We start from the raw sequence: 13,102 nt of genomic DNA on the forward strand, positions 1-13,102 counted from the left end.
TGATTTCCTTAAGAATGGATAGATTTGATCTTCTTGCAGTCCATGGGACTCTCAAGAGTCTCCTCCAGCACCATAATTCAAAAGTATCAATTCTTCGGCAATCAGCCTTCTTTATGGTCCAGCTCTCACTACCATACATCACTACTGGGAAAACCATAGCTTTAACTATACGGACCTTTGTTGGCATGAAGCTTAATAATATAAGTCTCTGTGAATTTCACAAACACACACATTTTTGAAGTCTAGTAGATTGATGCTGGAAAATTCTCTCCTCTTCAATTTCATACATTATCAAAGACAGCCACCTTCCACCTCCTTGTGGGCTACTCTTATCTTCCAGACATTAGCCAAGGGGGCAGATGTATTTTCTGATGCACAGTCATGGATGGCCTTTGACATGAAATGTTTTACAGATAGAGCACACACACATACACAAGCCGCAGGTGGCCAGAATGCCAGACCTCTGGCCCTATTGGTGATCAGGTTGGAATAATGGACTATGATTACAAAGTTCTGGTGCACAATAACTCAGCTGGAGCAATAAATGCAATACTCAGAACAGCTGCACAAAAGTAATGAGTGTGTAAATACAGCCTTTATCTTGACTGTGGTCCCAGTGAGAAAGAGGAATTCAGCCTTTTCACAGAAGGGAAACTGCCATCCTTTCAATCTGGGCAAGTCATGCAAGATGCTATAAGACTGAACTCCAGGTCTCTAGACTGTGGTCAAAGCTAATAACAGGAAGCACTGATACTTAAGCAGGAGAAGAGGTAAGTGTTGAGGGATCTCAGACTGATTGGCTTTCCCCCCAACTGCAGAATGACTAAATAGACGCTCACAAATATCCTGCTGACAGCTCTCCGGCTACTTCTCTTCAAGTGCCCCAAAGCAGAGAGAATTGAGGTATTCAGTGCAGGAAGTATGAGGGTGCATGAGAATAGAATCTTCAAATTAGCCCTAAAGCATGATAAAAGTAAGTACAGATACACTGGCTGGCTGAAGCTTTCACAATGTAAAATCTGCACTTCTGTGAATAACGAAAAATGCTATGTCATAGCAAGACTTTAAAAATAAACAAATCAGGCTGGCATTGATACAGGCTTACTTTTAACTTATCACATTTTAATGTATTTTAGACTTTAAGTTAATATCTGTTTTACAGTGTTACCCACCTTGGCTCCACAGAACAAGGCTACAGACAGCAGCATACCAGATTAACATTTTGATAGGTCAGCAAATAGCTTGCGATTTCACATTCATAAAGAGCCACAGAATCGTGAAACCAACCCTTGATCTTGTCTTCTTATCCCTATTATCAGCTGGCATGGCTGTATCTGTGTTGCAAAATAAGTTGAAATAGACGTGAGTCTGTTCTGGGCCCTACTTAATTGCCTTCTTTGAATTCCTTCCACAATGGTTCTGAAACTCAAAAGCTTTCAAGAAATACACATAATATAGCATAACACATAACATTTCCAGACGGACATTTTTTCCCCATATATTTGTGCCTGGCTGTCCTCCCCAATCCAGCAAGTTTCATTTTATCAGTGTTTCCCCATCAACAGGGCCAGCAAGACATTCTTCACAGCAGGTCTGATGTTTTCCTATGACCGTTAACTGAAAAGTAGTCCTTGGGGTCTTCTTCTCATGGATACAAACAAAAGACAGTTCAGGGAGCTGATACAGATCTACAAAATCAGCTTACGTGCCAGGAAAACAAAGGAAAAGGCTAACCAGTTAAAAAATAAAGCATTTGTTCCCACAGATGTGACAAATCCCCTAAAAGCATTAGGCACCATCTACTGGGAAAGAGGATGCTAGGCAAAATTCTTATTTTCTCTAAATTCTCTGAACTCTTTTTACAGGAAACAAATATTAGTACCCTATTTGAGGGCAGTCAGTCTAAGGAAATACAATGGTTCCTGTCTCCCTGAGTTGAGTAAAATCGTTCCTATTCCTGTAGGATTAGACCTACTAGCTTCCCATGCACAAAACTGAGGAACTGCATGTGGGAATTTGCTTCTGGTGCTAACAATTGTCTCTGATAATATACCCAGCCTACCTATGTGCCTCACCTGGGACTTTGAATATATATGTATTGGTCCCTTCTCCTGCCCCCAAACAAAATAATATAGGACAGTATTCAGCTAAATAGTTGAATTAGTGCAATGGGACCCCACCCCTCTCCTCCCTGTGCCTCCCCTCCAAATCTGCTCCAGAGGGTTGGGTGAACCCCCATAACAGATTCAGCGTTACACAGGGGGAGAATGTTCTGCTGCGCAAGGAGAAATTATTGCACCAACAGAATATTTACCTTAGCGCTATGGGGTATACAATCTATCCTGACTAAATTACTATTTTATAATACCTATCAATTCTGCAGCAATCCAGGGACCCCAGATAAGATCTGAAGGTGCTAACCAAAAGGAGGGAGAATCTGAACTCTGCTTGCCTTGCCACTCTTCTGTCCTTGCCCCACCCCCTTCTCCAGTTCCCTCCTTTATAACAAAAGTTCTGGCTCTTTCATGCTAGAAAAGGAGAGCACCATGCATCACAGTGTTTAGCACAGAGATGGACTATGGTAGCTTAATGTGCAAACTTGCTTATATAAGTGAGAAGGCATAACCTTCATCCTTCCCCTCACTCTCCATTCTACCAAACACAGTGCCTGCAGTGGCAACTAGAAAAGGCTGCACAGGTCAAGGTGGCAGACCTTTAGGTATTTGAAAATGGCTACCATATCTCCTCTCATTCTCCTCTTTTCCAGGCTAAACGTACTCAACTCCCTCAACAGTTCCTCTTCTGCACATGTTCTAGCTTGTCAAAACCCTGTTGATTCATGTTAAGCTTGTGATCTACTAAGACCCCTAGATCATTTTCACCACTACTACTGGCAAGCCAGGTGTCCCCCATTCCTGCCTAAGTGCAAAACCTTACATTTCATAGGATTATAGAGTTGGAAGGGATTCTTAACGTCATCTAGCCCAACTCCCTATTGAAATTTTGTTAGCTTGGGCCAAATCTCTAATCTGTCAAGGTCATCTTGAATCCAGATTTGTGTTTTGCAGCATTAGGTACCTCTCCAAGTTTAGTGTCTTCTGCAAATTTGACTGTCACCCTCTCAATTCCTTCATGCAATTCGTTTCTAAAGATGTTGAACAGTAACAGGGCCCAGGACAGAGCTTGGTGGCACCTGGCTTGTCACTTTTTTCCAGGATGATAAGGAACCATTACTGAACACTCTTTGGGTTTGGGAGCTACAAATCCATCTAACAATAACCTTGTCCAGCCCACATTTTAGCAGCTTCTCCGTAAGAATCTCATGGGGGACTTTGTTGAAAGTCTTAGTGAAATCAAGCTACACTACATCCACAGCATCCCCTTGATTCACCAGGCTTGTAACTTTCTCTCTATATATAAAAGGACAAAATCCCCCATGATATTCTTGCATATAGGTGCCTCCTTCTCACAGACAAGGTAAGCAGTTATAGCAGTGGGTCCATGTAGTACCTTTCCTTCCCTGCAGGGGGAAACTCACTGTAAGAGCAACCCCTGCCATGCATCCTGACAAGGAAGATCAGGGTATTCAGAATGCCTTGTAGGCAAGACAAAAAGCTGCAGAAGAGAACTGCCTGGAAAGGCAGAATTCTCACCACCACCTGTTCTTATGGGAAAGAAAACCATTGCCAGTCAGATCTTTGCTGTTGGCTTCATCAAGATGCAAGCCAGCTGGGCAGGCAATGACAAGAGAACCAGCATGCAGTTGTCTACCATTTGCTGATGGAAAATGATTGCTATGCTGGCTCTCTTGACATCACCTGCCCCATTGTTGGAGTATTTCTCCATTTAGGGTAAACCAGCAGCAACAGCTACAACCAGGATCTGTTGTTGCAAGAGCTATGTAAGATGACAGCTATGATTGATTTCCTCCTCTTGGCAACCAGGGCAGATAGTAGCAGTAACAATTCCTGGTTCAAATCCCCCACCATCAGCATTTCCAGTAGGATTCTTTTCATAACTTAAATAGCCCTTTAACACTAGAAGATCATCCATACTTCTACTTGTGCAGTGCCTAGAAAGTATGACTTCTGAGTGGTTTTCTGCTTCACCCACTCCTTTGCAAGGGAAAACTCGCTCTTTAGCAACAAATTAGAACAAATAGCAATCCGGGAAAAACCCAAATTGCCATTTGCTCTGATTGAGCGCTAAAGAGCAGTTTTCTCTAGAAAAAGCAGCAGGACAATGGAAGTGTGGAGAAGCCCTAGGTTAGAGAGGTTCTATGCAGCCTTCATAACACATAACACAAAACACAGCAATGTGAAATGAAGGTTTCTCTCTTTCTCTTTCTTTCTCTCTCTCCTCTTCAGCTCTAGAAGAATGCACATTCTAGTCCCACTGCACATCTCAATGCTAAACACAGTGCAATACTATAGCAGCTACAACCTGCTGCTGCAGCAAGAAGAAATATTCATATTCCTTCAGTGCCTATATGGAGGGCAATTGCTTTTCATTCCCAGTAAGGAATACCCCAGAAGGGTGGCATCAAAAGAGTGGCCGTTTCCAGGTACCAAGGCAAGCTCCCAATTTTTCAATATTTTGGGATTCACCTGTCCATTCAAACCATAATATTTAGGCTTCTTTCCTGAACCCACACAAAAACCTCAATCATAGAGCTAAACATCCAACTAGAAATGTTTACCCACTTCAATGAGTAAAAACTGCTGGCAGAGCCTGCTCAGCATCGTGACTACATTCAGGGGGCACTGATTTCTGGCCTGCTGTATTCAAGGGCTGGGGAATCACTAGAGATTATTCAACAAGAATTCAGTGGCCAGAAGCTGACTAGAATGTTATCTAGCCTCATTCTGTTGAATGTAAGTAGCACCTAGAGCAATGGGAAATTAGGGTCAGGTAAGCTCAATTCCTGGTTTTAGAGGGCAAAACTGTCTCACTAGGTGACTGAAAATCTGGCCTATTGTAGCTGAGCCACAGCCTGCTTCAGATCTTCCACAATTAGGTCCACATCCTCCTTGCTGGTAGCACGACCCACACTGAGACGCAAGGCGTTCTGTGCCACGTCATAAGGAATTCCGCAGCTAAGCAGGATAGCGGATGGCCTGGTGAACAAAGATAAAGTAAGTCAAGTTTAACCCCCTAAAATTCCCTACAGTGGTTCCAAGAAGTGAACAGTGGAAGGAAACAAAAATTATGCAGTCCTATACTTATTTCTAAGTCTCATTAGTTTCCAATATGAGCCGCAAAGAACTCTGCCTCTGTAGAGCACATTCACATCACTGTTCTTCCTAAGAATGCTGCAGTCACCCCAGCTTAGGTGCAGATCCACTGCAGTGTTGGTTTTAAATGATAGGCAACACTTTTTTCTTGCAGGCAGCCTCTGAAATATTGCCCAGGAGGGAATGTGGCTAAAAAAGGTTCCCCATCTACTGGTATGTAGAGTGGTTAAAGTGTCAGATTACAATTGGGGAGAGCCTAGGTCCCAGCTCAAACATAATTAACTGACCTTGAGCTACTGACTAGCTAACCTCCTCACAGGTTTGGTGTCAAAAGAGAGTCAAAGAACTGTGTGTGCTGCTCTGAACTCATCAAAGAATGAGAAAGAAATGTAAAAAACAAACAAATAAATCTGACTTAAGCCCAAACTAGATGCAACACCATCTAGTGTTAGCAATAAGAGCTGGATGGGGACCCTGGCATGGAGGTACTGTAAGGGAGCTTTGACCCTGCTGTGGACCCCTGCCCCTGTTAATCACATTTTGGGGAAATGTTTCTGTCCTCTCCAGTGGAAGCTTTCCCCCCATGCATATAGTAGGCACAGGCAGCCCCATCCAGATTGGGACCACCATGGCAGGGGAGGTGTGGTTCAGTTCTCTCCCCCAATAACAGGGTGCCAGTCCTGCAGTTGTTACTTGTGTGAATGGCATCTGAATTTTGTTTGGCCCTTCACACTTGCTATTCAGGAACCTGCTTTTGAACGTGATCCTATGCGCATCCATGTGGAAACATGGAAGTGAAATGTATTATCTCTGGAGCAGGTATGTGAGCACAAGCCTCAATTCTAGCACATTCTGTTCTCAGATTTGGCTCCAGCATTATGTAGCTAATCAATTGGGAAACAAGGCTTGTCATACCAATATGCTCATATGATTTTGCAGGTCTCAGACATAAAATTGAACCACAAGCATTCTAGGAAAATCTTTAGATGAAAGAAATACAATACAAGGCACTTAGGTTTCCACTGCTCTCTCCAGTATTTGAAACAAGCAGCGCACAACAGCAGGGGAGCAAGTTGCTGCTCAGACACATGATCTGTCACACTACACTGCTCTCTCTATTCAAAGGAAAACCACTTGATGATATCCTAATCCTAGGCACTTAGCTGATCACCTACTTCCCTGCCCAGCTGGAACCATCCCCTGTGAGTTCCAAAAGAGTGGATGCCAAGGTAGAAAGGCCACAGCTTATGCAAATGTTGGCTTGTACAAAAGTGCAAAGAAAACACTTTCCACTAAGATACAAATACATTAACCAGCTTATGAACTTCAAGCAGATTGACCAGCTTCCATAATAAGCTCAGCTCCTGAATCAGCGGCAACAGTCTGCAACACTATCTCAGTAACCCCCTACTGCCAGCACCCTTTCCTGTGCTGCCCTTACGACCTGGGGAAAAAGTGGGACTGGCACTGTGGCAACTATACAACCCCTTCCACTTCTTAGTCCTGGACCAGTAGCTCTTTAAAGCCAGGAGAAGCCAGTTCACACAGCTAAGTGGAGGGACAGGATTAGTCTGCCCATTGTCCGGGACAAATGGCATGGCCTGGATGCAGTGTGAGAGATTGTGGGAGGCGGTGTCACATGCCTCTGGCAGTCTTCTCCTAAAGCAGGAGGATTTCACGTTTGAAAATGGAAAACGTTCCTTTTGTACATCTTTGGGGGGGAGGGAAGACTGTAAGATGTAAGGGCTGGCGTTACTGTCATAGGGTGGAATTCAACATTGTGCTCTTCCAATCATTCTGCCTGCACAAGCATTTCAGCTTGCCAGATGAAACGATCCCACCATCTCCACCCACTGTTGTGGGGTTCTCCTGACTCCCCTCCCTGAGCCACTTTTGGGGCACACAGTGGGAGATGGTAAAGTTTCATTGTGCAAGTGCAAGTCCTTGTGCAGGGCTGCTGCTGACAGGGCAGGTTGGGTGAATCCTACTATTGTCACACATACACACACTCTATTACTACCATTAAGAAGTAGAGTTCCCTGAGGAGGTGGGTGATTGATTACAGGTGCTGCACCCTTTGCTTTCACTTTTCTACATCGGATGGATCTGTCCCCTCCAGCCACAGAATGCCCAGTTTCCCAACATGGTTCCTTACCGGTCACTCTTCTCGGAGTGGCATGCAGCACCAACACTGGCAAGCAAAGTCCTACAGTGAGATAGCACCAGCCGACCTGCAGAAAATACAAGACACAGGCATACCATGAAATACCCAAGGACCTGGTGGAGGAAGGAACCCATAGAATCAGTTTTCAACCTCCCCTCACTCCATTCAGTGCTTATCCCACCTACACTTTTGCTAGAACTGGCTTCTCACTAAAGCGGGGGGGGGGGGGGGGAATAAACAAATGCAAAAGTTAATGCACATCATACATATAAAATTGTCAAATGCAAATCTGAACAGGCAAAGTAGGGTTTTAATGACGAAAAGGTTTAACAGATAAAATCAGGATGTGGGTTTTACAATTAGAATCCCTCCTGAGATAAATATGAAATTCATGCTGAAATTATAAAAAGCCGAAGCTTAAAACTCATTTACAGTGGTGCCTCGCAAGACGAAATTAATCCGTTCCACGAGTCTCTTCGTCTTGCGGTTTTTTCGTCTTGCGAAGCACGGCTATTAGCGGCATAGCGGCTATTAACAGCTTAGCGGCTTTAAGAAAAAGGAAACAAACTCGCAAGACGTTTCGTCTTGCAAAGAAAGCCCATAGGGAAATTCGTCTTGTGGAACGACTCAAAAAACGGAAAACTCTTTCGTCTTGCGCATTTTTCGTCTTGCGAGGCATTCGTCTTGCGAGGTACCACTGTACTTTGTTTACAGTGGTACCTCCAGTTACGAACTAAATTCGTTCTGGAGGTCCGTTCTTAACATGAAACTGTTCTTAACCTGAGGCGTGCTTTTGCTAATGGGGCCTCCTGCTGCTGCCGCCACGCAACCTCCACTCACATCCCGGGGCAAAGTTTGTTACCAGGAGTATCTACAGTGGTACCTCGGGTTACAAACACTTCGGGTTACAGACTCCGCTAACCAGGAAGTAGTACCTCGGGTTAAGAACTTTGCCCCAGGATGAGAAGAGAAATCGTGCGGCGGTGGCGCAGCGGCAGTGGGAGGCCCCATTAGCTAAAGTGGTACCTCAGGTTAAGAATGGTTTTAGGTTAAGAATGAACCTTCGGAACGAATTAAGTTCGTAACCAGAGGTACCACTGTACTTCCAGGTTAGCTGAGCTCATTACCCAAAGCGTTTGTAAGGGGGACAGTACGTAACCCAAGGTTCCACTGTACAGTTATACCTCAGGTTAAGAACTTAATTCGTTCTGGAGGTCTGTTCTTAACCTGAAACTGTTCTTAACCTGAAGCACCACTTTAGCTAATGGGGCCTCCTACTGCCGCTGCACCACCGCTGCATGATTTCTGTTCTCATCCTGAAGCAAAGTTCTTAACCTGAGGTACTATTTCTGGGTTAGCAGAGTCTGTAACCTAAAGCGTATGTAACCTGAAGCGTATGTAATCTGAGGTACCACTGTATTTGCAAAATTTCACAATTTGTAATTTCTTTGAGAAATTAGAAAACCAATTTCCAATACCATATTTTAGCATCTCCCCACTCTCCCTCACACAGCAGCAGTCTGGTCTTCATCTGCTCTGAAACTATCTTAAGAGCAATGCAGTCTTGAGATCTATAGACAGGATTAACACATGTGTTGATCACCGTGGAAGCTGTAGGCAAAAAAACCCCCAACAACACCTAAAGTAGACTGACAGCAGCCATATAGGAATGGTGAAAATTTAGAGCCATAGGGGATACCTTTTAGTCCTGAGCCCATGACAGAAAAGTTACAGGTGTTGCACAGTCTCCTTGAGCCTTTCAGCCTGCAGTTAAAATAAACTCCTTGCTCTTCAAACACGGCCTAAAATGTGCAAAAATAACACTTTCAATAAATGTTTGTTAATGATTGCCCTCACTTCACCATCCCCCAGCTTAGCGTTCGTACAAAGGAAGGCAGCAAGAAGAAAGTGCCATGCAATTCTATCTACAAACAGGGGTCAATCCTCCCTTCCCTATGCAAAGGTTGCAGGTGAAACCGGAAAACAGGCACCCAGAGAACTCACTTCAAGTCTCTCTTCCAGGTAATCCCGGACCTTCCTCATGTGAGCTTCATAAACCTCACAGTGCCTGCTCACCAAGTCTGCTGCCTGCAAAGGAAAACAATCAGCATACCATGTTTCTCATTGGCTACAACAAGAGACAGAACCATGAAGGGAATGATGAATCCCATAGAATGTCCCCATCCAGACAGATGAATATAGATCAGGATATTTGATGCAGTACTGAAATGGGTAGGCAATCTGAATGGAACCACCTTTTGTGCCTATTCATAATGTGATTCCTTTGGTCTGACAGTGATTTGTTGGAGACCAAGGAAAGTCTACATGGCACAATTTTGCACAAGCCTCTCTCTCTAGAGCACACCTGCAAGGTACCCACCATTCTCAATCAACTAAAAGAAAACCCATTAATCATATAAGTATACACCTGCAATCTCAGTGACATAAGCTCTCTTCATATGTTTACTCACCTGATCTACCAGGGTTCTAAACTGCATTGGCAGCCTACACAGATAGTAAAGGCTCCCTGCTTTAAAACCTATTCCTCTATGGTGCATTTTGTTTTAATACACTGTTTACTACTTGGGGGGGAGGCATTTGGCCAAAAAGGCAATAGCAGGAGTTGGGAGGAGCTACACAACCTTGGACATGGGGCTAAAGATGCTGATCCACAGCTCCTGGTATCTATGTTGTCCCTTTGTGAAAGCAGCTCGTGAAGAGGGCTACTAGAGAAAATCTGGACATATTCTCCAACAGACCCTAAAAGAGTGCCTGGGTGTTGAGTTATTGAGAACACTTTCCCCTCACCCCACCCCAGTGTGTATATATATAGGCCAACTTGATGTACCTTTCTTGTTCTGGCATGCTATTCACATAGAGCCACAGGGAAAACTGTAAAGATTAGCTCTCTGCTCTGAAAAATATGCCTAGAACAACCTCTAGTATTTCAACAAGTCCTCAGTAACCAGATCCTCACAATGATGGGAAACAACCGGAGTTTACAGTAAAGCATTTGTAAGCATCCTTGTCTCCTATCAGTGTCCCACTGTGCACAGATTTAGAACTTTTGCTCCATGGGTCAAATAGCAACTCCACCTCTGGCATGAGAGCCGTAGGGTGTGGGGGAAGAGAAGCATCAGCACAGATAAGCAAACCCAGGGAAATCTTCTGCCTTTAAATTTTTGTAAGGAGGATGCTGGGTTGAAATCTGAGCCTTGCTACCAGGACAGCATCTCATGTTGAATCCATAACTTTCATTTTTATCCCTCATCACTTCTGAGCTTACCTTGCCAAGGCCAGCAATCATTGGTGTATTCTCAGTCCTAGAACAGAGAAGTGCAGTGTGTATTTATTCCTAAAGCATAATAAAAGTGACACAAGCACAGGGGCTATATCTACTTGGGTAACTAACATAATGCAGGGACTGAAAATGGCGCTACTGTGTGATAGGAGCAACTGCTCCAGAGTTACTCAGTTGTGCGGGGAGGAGATCTGGTCTTTCTTGTTATCTGAATGTGACTTAGGAAGCTCAGGTGCTGCCTTATACAAAGTCAGACCACTGGCCCATTGAGCTCAGTATTACTGACCAGAGGTAGCATTCCAAGGTTTCAGGCTGTGGTCTTTCCCAACCCTACCTGGAGATGTTGGGGATTGAACCTAGAATCTTTTTGCAGGCAAAGTGTGTGCGGGCTAGCACTCAGCCACAGCCCATGACGTAAACCCTACGCTGCATTTCCCAGCAGCTTATCCTGGAACTCTTCACACTTTGCCAAATGAGAAACATGATACGAAAGGGAAAGGTTTTCAAAAGCTGAGCCTTTCACTCACTAATCTATGCATCCTTGGAGTCTCAAAGAAAACTAGAAAAAACTGCTTAGTGTCTTCGCTTGCAGCCCCTCACCCGCGTGAAGAAGAGGAACATGGGCTAACCACATATTGCTCCCACAACTAAGAGAGGTCCCCACCTTACTTGGGTCTCTCCCCGGATTAACTGGCTCCCTCTGTGCCCTCATCCTTCTTACCCAGGGCGGAAGTTCCGTTCCTGCCCACCTCCAAACAGCATGGGATGGAGAGGAGTGGTGACACCAGGGCCTCGCACATACAGCGCTCCAATACGCGGGGCATAGAACTGCAATGATAAATCACAAAGCTAATGCCTAAGAACTAAGAGGTGTGTCCAACAGGAAACTGAGGTGCTTTGACCACACAGAAGTAAGGCTGACAAGAGCAGAGAAGCAAACATTAATCCTTGGGGAAATCATGGTTGCCCGTGGGAGAGAAATATGGGTGAATCCTATGCTCACTGCTGCCCCTCCCCCTAGACTACCTCAGTGCTATTTCACACATAACAGAAGAGTTTCCTGTGTTTTCTCCCCCTGTTCTGTATCACTTGACAGGCATTTGTGTGCTTCAAAAAATACATGACAAACATGTTCCCAGATGCCACAGGTATTAAACCAATTATGCCTGGAGATTAACTTGAATCATTACTTGGCTACTGGCAAAATAAATAAAAAAATGAAAAGCTGTTTTTGAATACTGTAATGGAAAGTGATGCTGACACACTGGACATCTCCTGCTGTGTGTCATGCTCTCATGCGCAATGTGAAAATGTGGACAAATTCACTCAACATTGTTCCCAGATTGCCATCTGGTGGAGAAGCTGTTTAGTTGCATTGCATCCTAAGGAGCGAGTTAGACTGTCCACTATGTTTTTAGGTGTTCCAAGAGTTCACGATGAAAATAAAAGACAATTTAAACAACACTTTCTGCATTCCTGTGCAACCATGCCAGATGCATGGGCTGCAGAGAAGAGGGCCAAGATACTGTTCAGGGCAGAGTTTACATTACAGTCACCATATGACAACCTGCATGGCAGCTGTAGCAAAATACAATTGTCAGCAGCAAGCAAATCAACAATGGTTCTCATTTTAAAAAAACCCTGACGAACTGCTGCTCTAGCACATGGATTCCCCAAAGTTAACAAAAGGCCAAAGTGAGATGGCCTCTTTGTATATTCTTTGTGTGTACATATTGTGCACTGTTTTTATGAGAGTAAGGAAAGGAAAAACTTTCAAATGAAAAAAAAAGTTTTGGAAATCAGGATGTAGATAGCATTAGACACATTTATTAAACAACATAAGAAAAACACTTTTAGCCCTAATAGAGTTAAGTCTGCAATCCTGCACAATGAGAACCGTGAGTGAGAGAACCATTCATGAACACCAAACGCTTTTACTGCCAGCTTCCTGTCATACAAAGCACCTCTGGATTATGGTCACTGTCTGGTTCTCAGAATGATGGCTGGTGTTCAGGGAGCCCTGGGATGTTCTTTCTTATTTTTGTCTCTAAATGTTTTATCAACAATAAAGGATGACTATATGGGCTGACAGCAACTCTCTGCTCAATGGGTATTGGGTTTACCATGTTGGGAGATGACCTAGATACATGGACATCTCTTACCCTGCATGTAGAAACTACATTGTAGACAGAAGAGAGAAGCACCATACCTTGTGCCCCACAATAGTGAGGTAATCCACTCCCAGATCTTGCACATCAACTTGACCTTTCCCAATCATCTGTGCTGCATCTGTGTGTACCAAGATCCGTGGCAGACCAGATGCCGTTCTCTTCCGATTGAGAGCTTGAATCCGTTGGCTGAGTTCCGAGACAGGCTGATAGAAGAAAGAACCATCAGGAGGCA

At 44.2% G+C, this 13,102-nt stretch overlaps 1 protein-coding gene across 7 annotated transcripts in view; it reads right to left on the reverse strand.

Moving 5' to 3' along the window:
- The window catches only part of SCLY (selenocysteine lyase), a 62,534-nt gene that overhangs the window by 43,075 nt on the left and 6,357 nt on the right, over nt 1-13,102 (reverse strand). For 6 of the 7 annotated variants that reach the window (XM_081006102.1, XM_081006103.1, XM_081006106.1 and 3 more), the window contains 7 exons: nt 12,909-13,073; nt 11,421-11,527; nt 10,685-10,721; nt 9,403-9,486; nt 9,098-9,200; nt 7,390-7,465; nt 1,102-5,117 (listed from right to left, as the gene is read on the reverse strand). In XM_081006102.1, coding sequence (XP_080862228.1) covers nt 4,973-5,117; nt 7,390-7,465; nt 9,098-9,200; nt 9,403-9,486; nt 10,685-10,721; nt 11,421-11,527; nt 12,909-13,073 — 717 coding nt within the window. In that variant the 3' untranslated portion in view covers nt 1,102-4,972. Of the gene's footprint in view, nt 1-1,101; nt 5,118-7,389; nt 7,466-9,097; nt 9,201-9,401; nt 9,487-10,684; nt 10,722-11,420; nt 11,528-12,908; nt 13,074-13,102 lie in introns of those variants that run through there. The other variant, XM_081006108.1, reaches the window with a different exon arrangement.

The sequence above is a fragment of the Podarcis pityusensis genome, assembly GCF_964106645.2.
Source record: "Podarcis pityusensis genome assembly, chromosome: 5".
Lineage (NCBI taxonomy): Eukaryota > Metazoa > Chordata > Lepidosauria > Squamata > Lacertidae > Podarcis > Podarcis pityusensis.